This window comes from Electrophorus electricus, chromosome 18, assembly GCF_013358815.1.
Source record: "Electrophorus electricus isolate fEleEle1 chromosome 18, fEleEle1.pri, whole genome shotgun sequence".
Lineage (NCBI taxonomy): Eukaryota > Metazoa > Chordata > Actinopteri > Gymnotiformes > Gymnotidae > Electrophorus > Electrophorus electricus.
This window is the reverse complement of record NC_049552.1, coordinates 1,664,004-1,684,107: the sequence shown is the minus strand read 5'-3', so window position 1 is coordinate 1,684,107 and position 20,104 is coordinate 1,664,004. Positions and strand designations below refer to the sequence as shown.

Genomic DNA, 20,104 nt, shown 5'->3' with positions numbered 1-20,104 from the left:
AGTGTGTATTAGATATAATCTCAATATGGAGGACTCTTCTGAGTGTGGATTAGATATAACCTCATTATGGAGGACTCTTCTGAGTGTGGATTAGATATAACCTCATTATGGAGGGCTCTTCTGAGTGTGGATTAGATATAACCTCATTATGGAGGGCTCTTCTGAGTGTGGATTAGATATAACCTCATTATGGAGGGCTCTTCTGAGTGTGTATTAGATATAATCTCAATATGGAGGACTCTTCTGAGTGTGGATTAGATATAACCTCATTATGGAGGACTCTTCTGAGTGTGGATTAGATATAACCTCGTTATGGAGGGCTCTTCTGAGTGTGGATTAGACATAACCTCATTATGGAGGGCTCTTCTGAGTGTGTATTAGATATAATCTTAATATGGAGGACTCTTCTGAGTGTGGATTAGATATAACCTCATTATGGAGGACTCTTCTGAGTGTGGATTAGATATAACCTCGTTATGGAGGGCTCTTCTGAGTATGTATTAGACATAACCTCGTTATGGAGGACTCTTCTGAGTGTGTATTAGACATAACCTCATTATGGAGGGCTCTTCTGAGTGTGTATTAGATATAATCTCAATATGGAGGACTCTTCTGAGTGTGGATTAGATATAACCTCATTATGGAGGACTCTTCTGAGTGTGGATTAGATATAACCTCGTTATGGAGGGCTCTTCTGAGTGTGTATTAGACATAACCTCGTTATGGAGGACTCTTCTGAGTGTGTATTAGATATAACCTCATTATGGAGGGCTCTTCTGAGTGTGGATTAGACATAACCTCATTATCGAGGGCTCTTCTGAGTGTGGATTAGATATAACCTCATTATGGAGGGCTTCTCTGAGTGTGGATTAGATATAACCTCATTATGGGGGGCTTCTCAGAGTGTGGATTAGATATAACCTCATTATGGAGGACTCTTCTGTGTATTAGACATAACCTCATTATGGAGGGCTCTTCTGAGTGTGGATTAGATATAACCTCATTATGGGGGGCTTCTCTGAGTGTGGATTAGATATAACCTCATTATGGAGGGCTTCTCTGAGTGTGGATTAGATATAACCTCGTTATGGAGGGCTCTTCTGAGTGTGTATTAGACATAACCTCATTATGGAGGGCTCTTCTGAGTGTGTATTAGACATAATCTCGTTATGGAGGGCTCTTCTGAGTGTGGATTAGATATAACCTCGTTATGGAGGACTTCTCTGAGTGTGGATTAGATATAACCTCGTTATGGAGGGCTCTTCTGAGTGTGGATTAGATATAACCTCGTTATGGAGGACTCTTCTGAGTGTGGATTAGATATAACCTCATTATGGAGGACTCTTCTGAGTGTGGATTAGATATAACCTCGTTATGGAGGACTCTTCTGAGTGTGGATTAGACATAACCTCATTATGGAGGGCTCTTCTGAGTGTGTATTAGATATAATCTCAATATGGAGGACTCTTCTTAGTGTGGATTAGATATAACCTCATTATGGAGGACTCTTCTGAGTGTGGATTAGATATAACCTCATTATGGAGGACTCTTCTGAGTGTGTATTAGACATAACCTCATTATGGAGGGCTCTTCTGAGTGTGGATTAGATATAACCTCGTTATGGAGGGTTTCTCTGAGTGTGGATTAGATATAACCTCATTATGGGGGGCTTCTCTGAGTGTGGATTAGATATAACCTCATTATGGAGGGCTCTTCTGAGTGTGTATTAGACATAACCTCATTATGGAGGGCTCTTCTGAGTGTGGATTAGATATAACCTCATTATGGGGGGCTTCTCTGAGTGTGGATTAGATATAACCTCATTATGGAGGGCTCTTCTGAGTGTGTATTAGATATAATCTCAATATGGAGGACTCTTCTGAGTGTGGATTAGATATAACCTCATTATGGAGGACTCTTCTGAGTGTGGATTAGATATAACCTCGTTATGGAGGGCTCTTCTGAGTATGTATTAGACATAACCTCGTTATGGAGGACTCTTCTGAGTGTGTATTAGACATAACCTCATTATGGAGGGCTCTTCTGAGTGTGTATTAGATATAATCTCAATATGGAGGACTCTTCTGAGTGTGGATTAGATATAACCTCATTATGGAGGACTCTTCTGAGTGTGGATTAGATATAACCTCGTTATGGAGGGCTCTTCTGAGTGTGTATTAGACATAACCTCGTTATGGAGGACTCTTCTGAGTGTGTATTAGATATAACCTCATTATGGAGGGCTCTTCTGAGTGTGGATTAGACATAACCTCATTATCGAGGGCTCTTCTGAGTGTGGATTAGATATAACCTCATTATGGAGGGCTTCTCTGAGTGTGGATTAGATATAACCTCATTATGGGGGGCTTCTCTGAGTGTGGATTAGATATAACCTCATTATGGAGGACTCTTCTGTGTATTAGACATAACCTCATTATGGAGGGCTCTTCTGAGTGTGGATTAGATATAACCTCATTATGGGGGGCTTCTCTGAGTGTGGATTAGATATAACCTCATTATGGAGGGCTTCTCTGAGTGTGGATTAGATATAACCTCGTTATGGAGGGCTCTTCTGACTGTGTATTAGACATAACCTCATTATGGAGGGCTCTTCTGAGTGTGTATTAGACATAATCTCGTTATGGAGGGCTCTTCTGAGTGTGGATTAGATATAACCTCGTTATGGAGGACTTCTCTGAGTGTGGATTAGATATAACCTCGTTATGGAGGGCTCTTCTGAGTGTGGATTAGATATAACCTCGTTATGGAGGACTCTTCTGAGTGTGGATTAGATATAACCTCATTATGGAGGACTCTTCTGAGTGTGGATTAGATATAACCTCGTTATGGAGGACTCTTCTGAGTGTGGATTAGACATAACCTCATTATGGAGGGCTCTTCTGAGTGTGTATTAGATATAATCTCAATATGGAGGACTCTTCTTAGTGTGGATTAGATATAACCTCATTATGGAGGACTCTTCTGAGTGTGGATTAGATATAACCTCATTATGGAGGACTCTTCTGAGTGTGGATTAGATATAACCTCGTTATGGAGGGCTCTTCTGAGTGTGTATTAGACATAACCTCGTTATGGAGGACTCTTCTGAGTGTGTATTAGATATAACCTCATTATGGAGGGCTCTTCTGAATGTGTATTAGACATAACCTCATTATGGAGGGCTCTTCTGAGTGTGGATTAGATATAACCTCGTTATGGAGGGTTTCTCTGAGTGTGGATTAGATATAACCTCATTATGGGGGGCTTCTCTGAGTGTGGATTAGATATAACCTCATTATGGAGGGCTCTTCTGAGTGTGGATTAGATATAACCTCAATATGGAGGACTCTTCTGTGTATTAGATATAACCTCATTATGGAGGGCTCTTCTGAGTGTGTATTATACATAATCTCGTTATGGAGGGCTCTTCTGAGTGTGGATTAGATATAACCTCGTTATGGAGGGGCTTCTCTGATTGTGGATTAGATATAACCTCGTTATGGAGGGCTCTTCTGAGTGTGGATTAGATATAACCTCGTTATGGAGCGCTCTTCTGAGAGTGGATTGGATATAACCTCATTATGGAGGGCTCTTCTTAGAGTGGATTGGATATAACCTCATTATGGGGGGCTCTTCTGAGTGTGGTTTACATATAACCTCGTTATGGAGGGCTCTTCTGAGTGTGGATTAGATATAATCTCATCATGGAGGACTTTTTTTTTCAGCCATACCCATAAAACAATAAACAAATCTATCAAACTATAATTGATTTTTTATGAAATGTTGAATTACTTTGATTGAGGTCATTATCATCATGGTAACTAGCCTATGTGTCTATTAAAATTTGCAACATGATTTCATGACTGCAGATTTACTTCTGAGTGTAGTAGTGTTGTTATAGTGTTATATAACAACACTGCCTAAGTTTTAAACCCCATATGGGCAAGTGCTTTATAATTAATTTAAAAATATTTTAACCATATTTAATTATTGCTAGCCCTTAGACTTTTATATTGTATTATTTTTCTCATAGAATTACACTTTGCTTTACAGTGTATTGGTGTTACTGAAATTTACCTCATTCCTTAAGGTCAGTATTGTTTCTGCAATTACTTGTTGTCTGGCGTGTTTGTTTAATACGTGTAGTTCCTTTCTTGTATGTGCAATACCAACCTCCTCTAATTAACCCCTGTGTGTTTTATTTATCCTTATGTTTGTATATGCTGCAGTTCCACTGTATTTATGAATGCCTTGTATTCTGAATTCATATGACAATAAAACCAATCTTAATTTTGAATCTTATCCAAAACAAGACTCAAACTACACATTGTTTTAAATAGCACTCTTATGTATGAATTCTTATATATCACCACACCTGCATAAGGGTATACAACATAAGCGTATACAACATTAGATTATGTATAGTGAACACAGTGAAAATGACAAGCTCAGGGGTCTATAATGTAATATACAAACTGAGTTAATTTTTTAAGGAACGACTGCTCTTAACCATGCCTTCATATCAGTATAATAGTATAGTTACTCTAATGAGCCAAGCTAAGGAAACCAAATACGAGTTCACAAATATTCTGTAAAATAATTCTTCTAATCACATGTACATTAGTGAACTCCAGAACAATACCAAAGTTTATCTAACACTTTTCCTCTTTTATTGCCCAAAAATGGGTGTTCTGTTACACTATTATCTAACCTTATCAATCTGTGTGCCCCACAAAAAGCTCAATACATTATAATTTACAGTTATTTTATTAAAAACGACAATAAAGATACAGAATCAAAAGGTAATCCTAGTTTTAAAGGATAATTATCACATTTCTAATAAGATCAAAACTATCTGCTGCAAAGTGATGTATTAGCACTGAACAAGGGAAGACAGCAGATTCCAAAGCATGATTTAAAAAGGTCTGTAGGGGGCACTGTTTACAAGTTTCAATAGTTATCAGAGCCAGTTTTACCCCCACCAAAGCTTCTATAGAAAATGTAATTCCTTGATATCTGCTCAACAGTAGGTGATTTTGTTTGTACTGGAGTCTATGTATCTAAAGTTTAAAAGTCTTTAGTCTGTGAGCTCTTTTTACAAAGGCTATAGCAACCCTCACTATGGCTGTCTTTAACTAATTATATTATCTGCATATACATACAGCTGCTTTGTGGACATAAGCAAAACCACAATGACTTAATTCCCACAGATGGAATCTTCCCAAAATAATTTTTACAGGATCTTTAGCATGCTGTTCATATCGTTGTCTGTCCTACATACGGTGAGCTAAGTGCTCATTCTTTCACATTCTTTCCTTTGGTAAGAAATACTAATTAAAAATTACACATTTATTTGAAGTTCATTCTGAAAAAAGGATGCAGGTGGAAAAAAGTTGCACAATAGACTCCACCAGAGCGGAGTCCTCTTAATCAGCACAAGGACCTGCAAGAAATCAGTTAAATGTGAGAACCTGATGGTTTTCAGCAGAATTAACATATTAATGTTTGGCATCAGAAACTAATTTAACTTAAAATTTGAAACACACGAAAAGTTAAACAAAAACTCATGCATGATTCTAAGTTACTGTATGACTTACCATCACTTAACTTGGCACCAGGATCCGCCCTGACAAAATAAAAGAGTTAAAGTATGAATATGAATACAGACATGCAGGCAGGTATAAGACAAATAAACAGGCATACAGCAGATAGAGTATCACTCAGTCTAACTCCCAGTTCCTCTGACCTGTGGATTTCTTCTTGTAGTAGATGAATCCAGCAGCTGATAGGACGATCCCCAACACCAGCCCTGAAGCTCCAATAGCAACCTTGTTCCTCTCAGACTCAGGAAGAGACGGGTCTAATGTATAATCATGCTTCTTTATTAAGTAGCATCATTAATGTATTTATAAATCAGTGTTGTGTGTTACTACAGAAACACATTTAAAACATTTTGACACTGATGCATAAAGGTGCAAAAAGGTGTTCACTCTCACCCCAGTCGTACACCCTGGGTGTCTGGAAGCTGGCGTGCTCCACCACACAGGAGATCTTCTCCCCAGATTTGGGTGTGTATTCCAGGTGGGAGTGGATCTGGTAGTACCAGTCTCCATCAGCCAGCTCCTCAGTGGAAATCACTTCTGATGTCACTGGCTCATCATTTCTGAGCCACGAGACAGAGATAGCTGGAGGGTAGAAGTCGTACGCGCTGCACATCAGCATGGAGAGTTGACTGTCCCTGGGCTTCTGTTCTGACCTCACCTGGACCTTTGGTGGCACTAAGAAAGTCAACAAAATAAGTTATCCAACTTTCTCACAGTATGTAAACCTTTGGTGGTTGTTGCACAAACACTGAATATAAAACAATAAACTGCTTTCAGCAAGACTGAAATACTGAATTATAATGAACCCCAATCATAACATATACATATACACTATATTATATGAAATATAACCTGAACTCTAGATTAGGTGTGTACTGTAAGTGTAACAGCATGCTGTTTACCTGCTTTAGACAGAATGGCATCGATGTCTAGTTGGGCATTGGGTTTACAGACACGTTCCAGCTCAGTTCTTTCAGGCTGCAGTATCTGAGGATCGTTATTCCATTTCTCTGCGCATTTAACCCCATATTCAGTAAACCCCACATACTTCCCCACAGTGCTGTTGAACTGTATGTCTCGAACTTTGTTGAAATAATAGGAATCAATAAATTCTGCATCACTGAGATCTGTGGAACTGTAGACACATTCTGCTGCACGATATTCATAATATGCATCTGAAAAAAACCCAAACAAACAAAACAGAAGCAGCAACAGTGCCAGTCAACAGAGATCATGAAACAAAGAACTTTATATGTTTACCATTATTATTTATGAAAGCATTTCTATTCTAAAAAATGAGTCCATCTGCATGTCTCAAACAAGATAAATACTGTTTATGCTCTACTTACCTGCTCCTAGAAACAGAGAGAATACAACCATCAGACAGAAACACAAGCTACTGAACATGAACATTGTGTGTGGCGTTGTAAGACTCAAAAAGACTGTAAGACAAAAACCTTGAAGGCAAAACTATACTGCAGTCCACTGGCCAATAGGAATCAGTAAAGAGACGTTGTCATACATATCCAGGAAGTGGAACAATTAGATTCATGTCTGTACAAGAACAACTTAATAAAGATTGTTAATGATTTACAATTGAACCACTGATGAGTGATGCACCACAGTAATGTCACAGGAGACTGAACAACGTTTTCTAGCAATCCAGTTTTCTAGTTTTATTGTTCCCAAAGACCCTGAAAATATTGAAAATAGTAACTAGTTACTTGTCAGAAAACACTCCACAACTCCCTTTTTATCTTTCAGGTGTCAACAAATAGTTGCTTTTATCTGCCTGGGAACAGAGAGATAGTTGGGGTGCAGTCCCCAAGTCACACCTACTGAGTTAGGTGGACCCACTGGTCTTGCTTTTACATTGTATTTTACATTAAAAGCACACTAAGATATAGCTGCACACACACAAGTTAATTTAATAGATTGTAATGTAATGTAGGTCTCTGTCCTGTAGTGGTGTATGAGCCTGTGCACGGAGCTGAGATCCATGGACTTTCCATTTCTGCTTTTTTTACTGTAATATATAATATATATAATATATATATATTACTGTAATAGTTAATCCACTATTTATTTATTTATTTATTTATTTATATTCTCTCTTCAGATACTTCATTGATTATTATAGATAATGTAATGTTGCTCAAAGAGTCCAATAAATCTGCATAAAAATATGTAGCCTCTTGACTGTATATGTATTCATTTCTTAGCCTCTTGACTGTATATGTATTCATAGAAAGTAATGCGCTACACCTCGCTAAGATGTTTTATGTTGCTGCTGTGTTTTTATGTTGTTTTTATATTGATTTTGTTGTTTTCATTTGTCATTCTTCCATATTTGTGACAATGTCAATAAGAATATGATTATGATAACAAAATAGATGTGATTATCGTGTCTCCACCTATGATAATATTCATTGTATTAGTCATGTGACTCCATTTATTAATTTCTTGACATACTTAAACTAGCTTGTTCATTATAATGCAGATGTGCATGAATGTGACAAATTGATACCAGTTTATAATAAACCTTCTACACAGTGTTATGTAAAAATCCAGGGAAATTATCATTTATTTATGTGGGCAGGATGTATTTAGTAGGATTAAAAAAACATTAATGTTAAAGAGAAGAAAAGCAGGTTATCAAAAACAGATTTTAAAAGTATTATTAAATTTACAGTTGAAATATTTCCCTTTCTTGAGCAAATAAACTATTCCTGGTCTGAAAAACAGCTTTAAACTTAATTTTCTTGGCCTAAGAAAATGGGACTAAAACCTTTACAGTAGCCTAAAGTATTCAGAGGTATCTAAAATTACATCATCTTTAAATGTAACAAATGGACTGAATACTGCAGTTGTCAAGTATATGTAATATATAATATAATATCCGATTCCACAAATACTTACAACTGCTAAAAGTCAGAATTTTCTCCATATGAAGCCAATTAAAGCAAAAAGGACAGAAAGTAAATTAGAGGTAATTTAAACAACAAACATTACTGTGTTTTATGGTAAAGTATATGCTGGAATATGCTCGCGCTGTTGGCAATAGAGTACGTAAGAGTGTAAAATGTCTAGTTGGTTGAAGTTGACTGACTGCTTTAGTTTTGTGAGCATTTTCTGATAGTCTTTATCGTCAACTATAAATCTTTCTCCTTTAGACTTGAATAAGAGAAAAAGAAAATCATATACACCTCAACAAAAGAGCTGAAATTATTCTGGAGTCCTTATCTATGAGTCCTTATTCTGGAGTCCTTATCTATAAGAGTCCTTATTCTGGAGTCCTTATCTATAAGAGTCGTTATCTATAAGAGTCCTTATTCTGGAGTCCTTATCTAGTCCACACTCATTTTGTGTGTTGTCACATTCCCATTCAGTTGCACTGGTTTCCTTTGATGAGGAAGAAGGTTCCAGTAGCAACTCCCAGCAGTCCTGCAGCCAGACCCACCCCACAGAACACAGAGGGACCCACACTGGGCACAGAGACGTCCACCTCTGGGGAAAATGCAAGCATATACACACCATTCAAATATGACCAATAAATCTGGTCCATTTATACACTCAATTCCAGGTTTAAGGGGGTTAATTTGATTTCCTAACAACACTAAGGATTGTAAATTCTTTATTATTCTGTTGTGCTTCTATCAGCTTTCTATTGTTCCTAAGAAAGCAAACAGTTATTGTCTCACCCCATGTTTTAGTCAGCGGTATCTCCAGGGCGCTGTGCTGCACGGAGCAGGTGTAGATGTCCCCCTGCTTGGGGGTGAAGCTCAGTGCAGACACAAGTTTAAAGTTTCCATCATTGGTAATGTAATATCTGCTAAGAGTGGCTTCATCTGTCACGTTTACGTTGTTCTTGGTCCAGGACACTCCAACGTGTGGTGGGTAGAACCCAGTGATATAACAGATGAGGGTGTTCTTAGTGTCCAGCTGCACATCGTCCTTGGAGTAAATAGAGCTCTGTGGTTGGTCTACAGTTTTATGATGAAATTAATATATTATGATGTGTTGTGATTAACACACATGCATATTATATATATACTGTACATTTAATGAATAAAAATTGCAGTATAGTACAAAAGGTTTCCAAAGAAACAAAGTATATATGTATGTATGTGTGTGTGTGTGTGTGTGTGTGTGTGTGTGTGTGTGTGTGTGTGTGTGTGTGTGTGTGTGTGTGTGCACGTGTGCATGTGTGCATGTGTGTGTTACAGGAGTATGTTCATAACATTCTGACATTCTGCCACTGATTCACAGCACTTTTCATATTCTAAAATGCTTTTAACATCATTTACTATACAATTATTGTGTATAAGGATAGTCAATAAATTATTAAGGTAAACATATAAAATAGCAGTATGATGGTGTTTTGTTTTTTGTATATTTTTGATTTGTTTTGAAGCTGGTTATTGGACTTGTGTTGCAGTATGACCATGTCTTACTCTTTGGCTCTGCAGGGTAGTTGTAGGCTTTTCTACTCTTGCCTAAGTTGCTTCTGCAGGTATCCACATCAGCAGCAGTGCTCTCATAGGTTCCTTCTCTATAGCGGAAAGGATCTGCGAAGTCAGGCAGGGTCATGACTCCTTCCTTCTTGGTGAAGTCAGCATGGAACATTTCTTCTCCATCTAATCCATACAAGCCCTCTCCAGATGTATCAGAACAGAGGGTCAAGTACAAGTCCCTGTGCACACCTGAAAAAGACAAGAAGGGGAAAAAGCACAAATTTAAACACGTTCATTTACTGGTTGACTAAATGTAAAGATAATTTTAATAAGTGAACAGCATGAAACAGACTGCAACAGTGCACCAGATATAGTGAATAGACCTTAAAGATACATATGATATGTAAGCGTTCCTATCTTCACCATAACTGATTACGCTGTCACCACGATAATCAAGCAAAATCACTACATTATGGAAAATTATAACAGCAACAGTACAAGTCAACTATTAATTTAGATCACCATAAAATACTGAAGTTCATATATTTACTTACCTTTTGCCTCTATGGAAACAAGAAGTGCACCAATGACAATTAAAAATGAATTCATGTTGATTGGTGCAGAGAACTTGTAGTAGTGACTGTTAACTGAGTATAATCTGTGCCACTCTGTCTCTCAGTCTCTGTCTGACGCTGGCATCTCAGCAAATTCATCCAATAAGATTGTTGTTTTCACTCTAACAAAGCAGTTACTAGGGAAATGAGGTTTTCAGCTTCTCAGATCACTTCTGTTCTCAGCAGAGGCACTAGCACTGCAGTGTAACTTAAAGACCTGAAACATATCTCTGTGCTATGTTTTGTTTTATGTTATTGGGTTTTGTTGGTATAAGGATTTAACATAGTATCTAGCAAAATGATTCAAACACTATTAGACTTGGCCCTGATGCTCCATAGCCCGTGTCCAGACAGGAGTGTCATAAACAGAGCAGTGTGTATGGAATGATGCTACAGGCCATCCTTACACACTACTCGGTGTAAGCGTCCTTGATGGCAGGAAAACGTGACCCAGTAATGGGTTGGGCAGGCTTCACCACCCGCTGCAGTGGTTCCTGATTGACACAGAGCAGTTCCCAAACCTGACAGTGGTGCTACAAGTGAGGATATTCTCAGTGATGCTTCTGTAAAAGCAGTTCAGGATGGACGTGCACACACCAGCTGTGTGCTTAGGGAGCCAAGGCACTGTTGAGCTTTCTTCATTGAGGATGAAGTGTTCAGTTCCATGAGAGGTGTTTATGTGCACTACAAGGAACTGAAAGCTGTTTCCACTGTAGTACTGCTGATGTGCAGGGGGGGTGAGAACCTGTCACCTTCTGAAGGCTGTCCATCTATTAATAATGTATCTGAACATCTGTGTGTGCTATATGCCTTGTTGTAAACCATAACTAACTTATAGGTCATTCAGGTGGTAGCTAATGTTATGTTCCTTATTGTAAGGTTTATTAATGTTACAGTGACATGTGACGCTGACAAAATCCAGATTTTCAATTGTTTGTTATAAAAATGCTTAACTATATAAATTATAATAAGCATTATAAAAATGCTTAACTATAATACATCTTTGTTTTAATTTTCTTCTTACACAATTCACAGTTTGATTTTATGGCATAAACAAGCATCAGTCACAGAAACATGAGTGCAGGCAGTGGCCTGGGGTTAATACTGAGCTACTGTTATCTCTGTATTGTTAACACAGCTAACACAGAGCTATGCTTAGCTCTGTACCATTAACACAGTTAGTACAGATCTACTGTGAACTGTTCCTTCCTAATACAGCTAATACTACTGTTATCTCTGTATTGTTAACACAGCTAACACAGAGCTATGCTTAGCTCTGTACCATTAACACAGTTAGTACAGATCTACTGTGAACTGTTCCTTCTTAATACAGCTAATACTACTGTTATCTCTGTATTGTTAACACAGCTAACACAGAGCTATGCTTAGCTCTGTACCATTAACACAGTTAGTACAGATCTACTGTGAACTGTTCCTTCCTAATACAGCTAATACTACTGTTAACTCTGTATTGTTAACACAGCTAACACAGAGCTATGCTTAGCTCTGTACCATTAACACAGTTAGTACAGATCTACTGTGAACTGTTCCTTCCTAATACAGCTAATACTACTGTTAACTCTGTAGCATACTGTAACACTGTAAACAGTCATCAGTTCCTGCAGGATGCTCCTAGTTAATCTTAGACTTTGTTTTCTATCTTGGTTTATTAAGTGAGTCTCTCCAGTGGAATCAGTGTTTGTGTCTTTTCACTAGTTTGTTTTTTTCAGTAGTTTCTTCACTTTGTAAGCAAATATGTTTGTAAACCCAGAGTGTGGGACCTGATGCTCTGAGGTTTTAATACATCTGTCAGTGGAAACATCTTGGATGGGTGGGAAAGATACCCCAGTGATGTACTGTGCTGACTGCACCAACTGCTATGGGGGGCCTTGGTTAGAATAATGTACATTACTAAACTCTTCTGCATAGCAACAATCCTTTCATTTCAGCTGTACAGGCAAGCCCAAACTACTGCATAGAACACATTACACTTTTATCCAAAGCAACTATGACTGAGCACAACTTGAGTAAATGAGGTTTAAGGGTCTTTCTCAGGGTCCCAACAGTAGCAACATGACAGCAGCTGGGCTTGAACCAGCAACCATCCAACTACAAGTCAGGTACCTTCACCACTGAGCTACCACTGCCCATGTAACATAATATTACTCTGTTAACAGGCAAACTTGGTCGGCCTGGGAAATCTAAATAGGGAATCTGGTGGTAAGGAGTGTGAAGAAAATGGATTTAAATGTCATTAGTAACTCTTTTTCCAAGTGAAATTGAAAGTATTTACAGACCTAAAACACCTGTGCCACACTGTAGCAGTTTGGAAAGTCCCCAGGAACCAAAAGCTTCAGTTTGACCAATTTTTTTTTCTTCCAGTATTTTTCTCCAGAATACTGTTAAACGTTTGCACATATTGTTTTGTTTTTGCTTATGTTTGGTTGTTGAGTGTTGTTATTTTTCATATATAAGAGGAATGATGAGATACTTTTATGTTTATGAACTAATTTGTGGTTCAGGGAAGACATATGTCTTGGCCTAATTACTCAGTTTACCAATAAACAGCTTTAAGATATACTTTGCTTGGTTGTAGCCAAAGGTTTAAATAAGTCCCAACATTTATCCAGAACATGCAGACACAGGTTTTTGCAGACAAGCCAAATATGAAGCTGGGAAAATCCACAAATGTTTAACTAACCAACAAGTTGCTTACCAACGAACACCCTCAGAAAGTGCCCTGAACTGTTAAACCTTCTCACTCAATCCAACCAATAATAACATAAATTTGAATCAGCATTGAAGAATCACCCGTTGCTAGGAAACGCCAATGGAGGTAACAATGGCTGTGAAAGGCAGTTGGCACTGACCCCTGCTGATCTGGATGAATTACTACAATAATTATTAATACTAAATACTGGCCTGGTTCAGTCGCCCCACTCGTAGGGCACATGGTGAAATGTTTTTAACAAGTTGTAGTAATACTGCATTTCAAAAATGTCACATTTCCACAGTGTACTGTTATTTATATCATAAACGAGTTATTATTTTAAAGGGTTACTTTTCTTGTTTATCTATTGCCATCTTTCTGTTTTCTTTTTTGTCAAGAAGGGCTTTAATCGCTAAATGTTCCAGTGTGTGAGTAGTCATGTACATGAATACATAGATGGTGTGACTGGGATTATTACTGGGGTTATCATAATCCATAACCCCACCAACCAGCATCTCATTATTGTAAGGGGTGGATGAATCCTCAGTGTCAAGCTGTGTTATGGTGTCCTCTAGTTGGCACAACATCAGTTAACTAACTTCTGAGTACATAGAAGTGCCCAAAATAAATGATGGCCAAAAAATTATAAAATAAGGAAAGAATAAACTGGAAAACATAAAATAAGAAATAGAAAATGTATGTGACTAGTAACTCCACATTCAACTAAGCAGGTACAGCCACAGTGGAATTAATCAAAGGATTACTGTAACCATAAACAAGAGTTTATTGACTAATGGTGGGAGCCAAGAATGTTGAAGATAATTGGGCTATAATCATAAAAAATATGCATCTTCTGTTTCAGTGTTACCAAATGAAAAATTAAATGACAAAATCCAGAGATATTCAGAGCATCCTGTCACAGGTGGGACCATTTCTGAACTGTACAAGATTAAGAGCCAAGAAGATGAATGAACTCATTGATCATATTAGTGCAACAACTAACAAAAGCAATAAAATGTCCAAATTCAGTACTTCATTTAATATTTAATATTTAATAATAGAAACATTATTAACCCTTTCATTCAACTACCTCCTGCTCATCTGCACAGTATGCAAATATTTGCAATTTACACAACACATATATATATTTTTTTAAAACATTATTTTTATATATCACATGATTCCCCTTCTTATATCATATAATTTCTATTGTATATTTTGTGCTTTTTGTTTTTACCTGGCAATGGACAGTCATACAAGCATTTCACTACAAAGGAGACAGCTACTGAATTTCAATATTAGCATAAATATTAGCAATATAAGTTTGTTTTTTTAACAAAACATATTCTGACATTGCCAAAACTATTTTACAGGTCATGACAAGATAGGTTGTCTGTTCTCCTTTCTTATTTTTCATCCATACAGTGATAATCCTGTTTGTTCAGCTGCCTTTTGTTGCTTTGATAAAGTTGCGGATAAACTCTTATGGTTTATGTTTGTCAGCAATCCCGCCTTTAGCCACCAGAGGTCCTCCTTGCCTGAGTATTAGTTGCTATGGTTACTCTCACCTGTCACCTATTCCAGCTCATCAATCGCACTATTTAAACTATTCTGTAACTACAATCAATGAGAAGTATTGATTGCCTGTTGTTTCTATGTGCCTCTGGGCCTCAGACCCTGCCTGGATTTTGTGACTTATTCTCCTCCCTTGACCTTTGATATGTCAACTGGTTATTCTATGTGCCTGTCTTGGTTTTGCACCCAGATTTTGTTTCTGGACTTTGTATTTTGCCTTGCCCCTATATATTCATTTAAAAAATGGGGGAAACCTGCTTATGAGTCCATCTCATTTTCTGAGCCCTGTTCCTTGCAATGTTGTGTAGATTGTGAAGGTGTGAAGGTGTGTCTTTGACATGTCTGTTTACAATCTGGAAAATATGCCTTATCAGGTGTTAGAATTCTCTGTGTCTCTCTCTGTCTCTGAGAAGCGTGTGTGCTTCTCAGGGTCTCTGACTCTGTTACTCATTCTGAGAAACGTACTCCAGGACCCTGAAGGAGGATCAACTAGACCCAGGCAAGGCAGACGGTGGGACCAGAGGGACAGGGTTACGGACAATAGGGAAGTTTTCCTTACATCAGGTTTACAGTACATTTAGAGTTACGGCATTTTGCAGACATTCTTGTCCAGAGTGACTTACAGCAGTGCTTTGTCATTTACTCATAGAATACATCCTAGTACAGTACAGTAGGTTAGAATCCAAATACCACTGAACTAATATACTGCTAGATACAGAAGTTAATGATGATATCTAGAAAGAATTACAAAATGAGCTTATCATAAGTGCAATAACAATCACCAATTGTCATGGGACGCCCCCCCGAGTCACGTGGTACGGCCTGCCGTGTGCAGGGGGGTTCATCCATGTTTGTAGCCACACCCCCGTGAAGGTACGCACCTGTACGGGGTTACATGTTAATGTGTGTGTCTATTTAAACCCCGTCAGTGCGTGCCTCACCTTTGGTTATTGTTTGTCTGCCTGTTAGTGTCTGAAGTTGTTTGCTTGTATTCAGGTTTGTCTAGCCTATGTTAAATCATTTACCCAAGTGTCTGCAGGTCAGGAAGTTCCGTGTGAGTGATGCGCTCTGCTGAACGCACCACCCTCTGGAGAGCTTGTCTGTCCTGCTTGGTGCAGTTCCCAAACCCTGTCAGGATGCTCTCAATAGTGCAGGTGTAGAAGTTCCACAGCACCTTGGAGGGCAGTCTGAAGTCTCTTAGGCATCTGAGGTGGTAAAGACTCTGACAAGCCTTCTTTGCCAGGGAGTTGGTGAGCGGGACCAGGACAGGTCCTGCAAAATGTGAACTGCAAGGTACCTGAAACTGTCTACTCTCTCCACCGTGGTTCCATTGATCCTCACAGGTTGGTAGTGCCGCTCCTGCTTCTTGCTGCAGTCCACAATCGGCTCCTTTGTCTTGCTGACGTTTAGAAGGAGATTATTTCCCTGGCACCAGTTCTCCAGGTGTTTAATCTCCTCCAGGTAGGCCCTCTCGTCAATGTCCGAGATCAGACCCATGACGACGGTGTCGTCAGCAAACCTGACAATGATGGTGGATTCTAGGGTGATATTGTACAGACATCAGACATTCAGACCTCACTGCACAATTCATGAGGGAGGGGTTTTGTCAAGACTATGGTAATCTACAGCGCTGACTCCCTGTCACATGGTTTACGGTCCAAGAAGCAACTTTATGATCAGTGCGGTAGCTGTATTTTTGCTGGAAGAGACATCACGTCATGTTTACAGATGTGTGTAGAGCTTGGTGCTACTAAAACCAAGGTGAGGGATGCACAGGTACTGCTAAATATGCGTGTCGCTTTGGATAGGAGCCCTCTCATCGTTGTCCGAGATCATGCCCATGACAACGGTGTCATCAGCAAACTTGACAATGATGGTAGAGTTGGAAGTGGCTGTGCAGTCGTAGGTGTACAGTGAGTAGAGCAGGGGGCTTAGGACACAACCCTGAGGAGCTCCAGTACTGAGGATGAGTGTGGATGAAACACAGTTGCCTACCCTTACTGATTGTGTTCTATCTGTTAGGAAGTTGGAGATCCAGTCTCACAGGGATGGATGTAGTCCCAGGTCCTCCAACTTGGTAGTGAGTATGGAGGGGATGATGTTAAATGCTGAACTGTAGTTGACAAACAGCATGTTAACAGGGCTCCTGTAGTCCGTGATCATCCGTAGTCCCTGCCACAGGGATCTAGAGCCACTCTGCTGGAACTGTGTCTCTAGTTTCTTCCCGTAGCGCCACTTCGCCTCCCTCACCACCCTGCGCACTCCGTATGCTGCAGACTTGTACTCGTCCATGTTCCCGCTGATAATACCCGCATTGTAGGCAGCAGTGCGAGAGTTCAGAGCCTTGCAGATGGTTTTGTCCACCCAGGGCTTCTGGTTGGGAAACTTCTTGATGGTGATTCTTGGGATCGTGTCGTCCACCAGTTTCCCAATAAACCCCACTACTGCCTCCGTAAACTCGCTGACATCATCAGTGCTGCGCCGGAACATGTCCCAGTCTGCGTCATCCAGAGCATCCTGCAGAGCGGCCACCGATTGGTCTGTCCAGCGCGACCTCCCTCTGAACCGGAGCGTCCCGTTTCAGCCTTTGTTTATATTTTGGCAGGAGGAAGATGGTGGTGTGGTCTGTACCAAACGGTGGATGAGCTAGTGCCTTGTAGCTGTCCTTGTATGGGGTGTAGCAGTGGTCTAGTGTCCTATTTCCCCTGGTGGGGAAGGTTACGTGCTGGTAAAGGTTGGGCACTGCACACTTGAGGTTAGCGCTGTTGAAATCCCCAACCACGATAAGTGCAGCGTCCCGGTGTTGTGTCTGAAACTGTGTGAGAGCCTCATGAAGTTCACACAGTGCAGTGTCCATGTTGGCCTGAGGTGGGATGTACACGGTGTTGATGATGACCGAGGTGAACTCCTGAGGAAGGTAGAAAGGGTGACGCTTGAGGGCGAGCAGCTCCAGGTTGGGTGAGCAGGAGTGAGCGAGAGTAACAACATTGGCATTGTTGCACCAGCTGTTGTTTACCAACACACACTCCACCGCCTCTCCACTTCCCCGAATCTGCCATCCTGTCCATACGGTGAACCGAGAAGAACTCGGCCGGCTGGATAGTGTGGTTTGGTACCGCTGGGTTCAGCCACGACTCGGTGAAGCAGAGGAGATTGCAGTCCCCAATGTCCCTCTGGAACTGTATCCTGGCCCAGAGGTTGTCGGGCTTGTTGTCCAGAGACTGGACATTGGCTAGCAGGATGCTGGGTAAGGGAGCTCGGTGTGCCCGAGCCCTCAGCCTGTTCCTGACGTCAGCTCGCTTCCCTCGAGGCCGTTTCCTCGCGTCGCATCCTTTGTTCTCCCTCAGGATCTCACTCAGCCAGCTTGGTCCGGGGTTAGAGACGCTTGAGGTGAGTGTTGTGTAGACCAAGAGAAATAAGAGCGTCTCTGCTGTATGAGATGCACATCATGGTGCAGAGCGGAGGGTTTTAAAAGCAAAAATTGTGCAAGGTAAAGTGTAAAGTGTGGTCGGAGCAGTCGCAACGGCAGCCGACCTCACCGGTGCCATCTTGCCGGAGAACACTAATCCCTGCAGCACTGTAGCAGTGTGACAGGAGGAGGACACTAATCCCTGCAGCACTGTAGCAGTGTTACAGGAGGAGGACACTAATCCCTGCAGCACTGTAGCAGTGTTACAGCAGGAGGACACTAATCCCTGCAGCACTGTAGCAGTGTTACAGCAGGAGGACACTAATCCCTGCAGCACTGTAGCAGTGTTACAGGAGGAGGACACTAATCCCTGCAGCACTGTAGCAGTGTTACAAGAGGAGGACACTAATCCCTGCAGCACTGTAGCAGTGTTACAAGAGGAGGACACTAATCCCTGCAGCACTGTAGCAGTGTTACAAGAGGAGGACACTAATCCCTGCAGCACTGTAGCAGTGTTACAAGAGGAGGACACTAATCCCTGCAGCACTGTAACAGTGTTACAAGAGGAGGACACTAATCCCTGCAGCACTGTAGCAGTGTTACAAGAGGAGGACACTAATCCCTGCAGCACTGTAGCAGTGTTACAAGAGGAGGACACTAATCCCTGCAGCACTGTAGCAGTGTTACAGCAGGAGGACACTAATCCCTGCAGCACTGTAGCAGTGTTACAGCAGGAGGACACTAATCCCTGCAGCACTGTGGTCCTCCAGGGATGTGGTCAGACACATGTGTGTCAGCTGGTCTTAAACATTCAAATAGAAAATAAAGATGTAGACTTCAGAATTAGTAGAAGGGAAAAGCTGATCCTGCCCTTTATTGCAGGTTAACATTAACAAGCATTATTGAGGCACCCTCTGGAGAATGTCTAACTATCACCCAAAGAAACCATATTTTTAGTCAACATATGCAAACTGATTCAACACCATCACCACCACATAAGAGAAGACTTGTCAGAGAAGAACTTGTCATAAAGATTGTTTTTCTATGCATTCCTGAGCCTGCTGGAGAGGTCATGTATCTTATCCTGATCTCCACCAAAGTCTACCCAGGATCCTTTGCTGAAGCCCACAGAGGCCTCTGCCCTGTACGCAAATCATTCAGAAAGGACAAATGTTTTATGTTATTAATATTTCTAATTCAACGTTAGGTCTCTTTTTCATGTAAACGCTCATTTTATTACCTTGCATGTGAACTAGAAACTGATGGGTGTGCCTGTTTGATGTTGAAGCCTTGGGCACATTAGAGACACTCTAAAATTCTCTGATATATTGTCTTCTCTTGGCCATGTTATTTTGAGTGCCTGGATCAGCAAATCATCCTCACAGTCTTTCCCCTCTATCATTGCAAGGCAAGAAGTGTGTGTGCGTGCACGTGTGTATGTGCCTGTGTGCGTGCATGTGTGTATTTCATACTGATGAAGCAGACTCTCTTATCTGCTCTATCAGGAAGCAGACCCATCACTTACAATAGTTCAGAGCAGCATTACACCACCCACACACACACACACTTCTCAACAGTGTGTGTGTGTGTGTTTCACCAACTATAGAACCATGGAAACTGTTTTTGACTCTGTGCTGCACTGTGTGTTCCAGTGCTGTGTGTTCCAGTGCTGTGTGTTCCAGTGCTGTGTGTTCCAGTGCTGTGTGTTCCAGTGCTGTGTGTTCCAGTGCTGTGTGTGT

General features: G+C 40.4%; 3 protein-coding genes across 3 annotated transcripts in view; all 3 read right to left on the bottom strand.

Annotated features, from left to right (window-relative positions):
• Positions 1 to 20,104, bottom strand: part of LOC113568076 (rano class II histocompatibility antigen, A beta chain-like) — a 92,087-nt gene that overhangs the window by 44,761 nt on the left and 27,222 nt on the right. The window lies entirely within an intron of this gene.
• Positions 5,428 to 7,009, bottom strand: LOC113568077 (HLA class II histocompatibility antigen, DQ beta 1 chain-like). The gene is made up of 6 exons (XM_026996251.2): positions 6,953 to 7,009; positions 6,506 to 6,778; positions 5,997 to 6,278; positions 5,747 to 5,860; positions 5,598 to 5,626; positions 5,428 to 5,443 (listed from the first exon to the last, which is right to left on the bottom strand). Exons 1-5 carry the CDS (start codon positions 6,981 to 6,983, stop codon positions 5,604 to 5,606), a joined length of 723 nt encoding a protein of 240 aa, XP_026852052.2. The 5' UTR covers positions 6,984 to 7,009; the 3' UTR covers positions 5,428 to 5,443; positions 5,598 to 5,603.
• The window catches only part of LOC113568078 (H-2 class II histocompatibility antigen, A-U alpha chain-like), a 71,340-nt gene continuing 60,209 nt past the window's right edge, over positions 8,974 to 20,104 (bottom strand). The window contains exon 4 of the mRNA XM_035536118.1: positions 8,974 to 9,110. Coding sequence (XP_035392011.1) covers positions 8,989 to 9,110 — 122 coding nt within the window. The 3' untranslated portion in view covers positions 8,974 to 8,988. The remainder of the gene's footprint in view (positions 9,111 to 20,104) is intronic.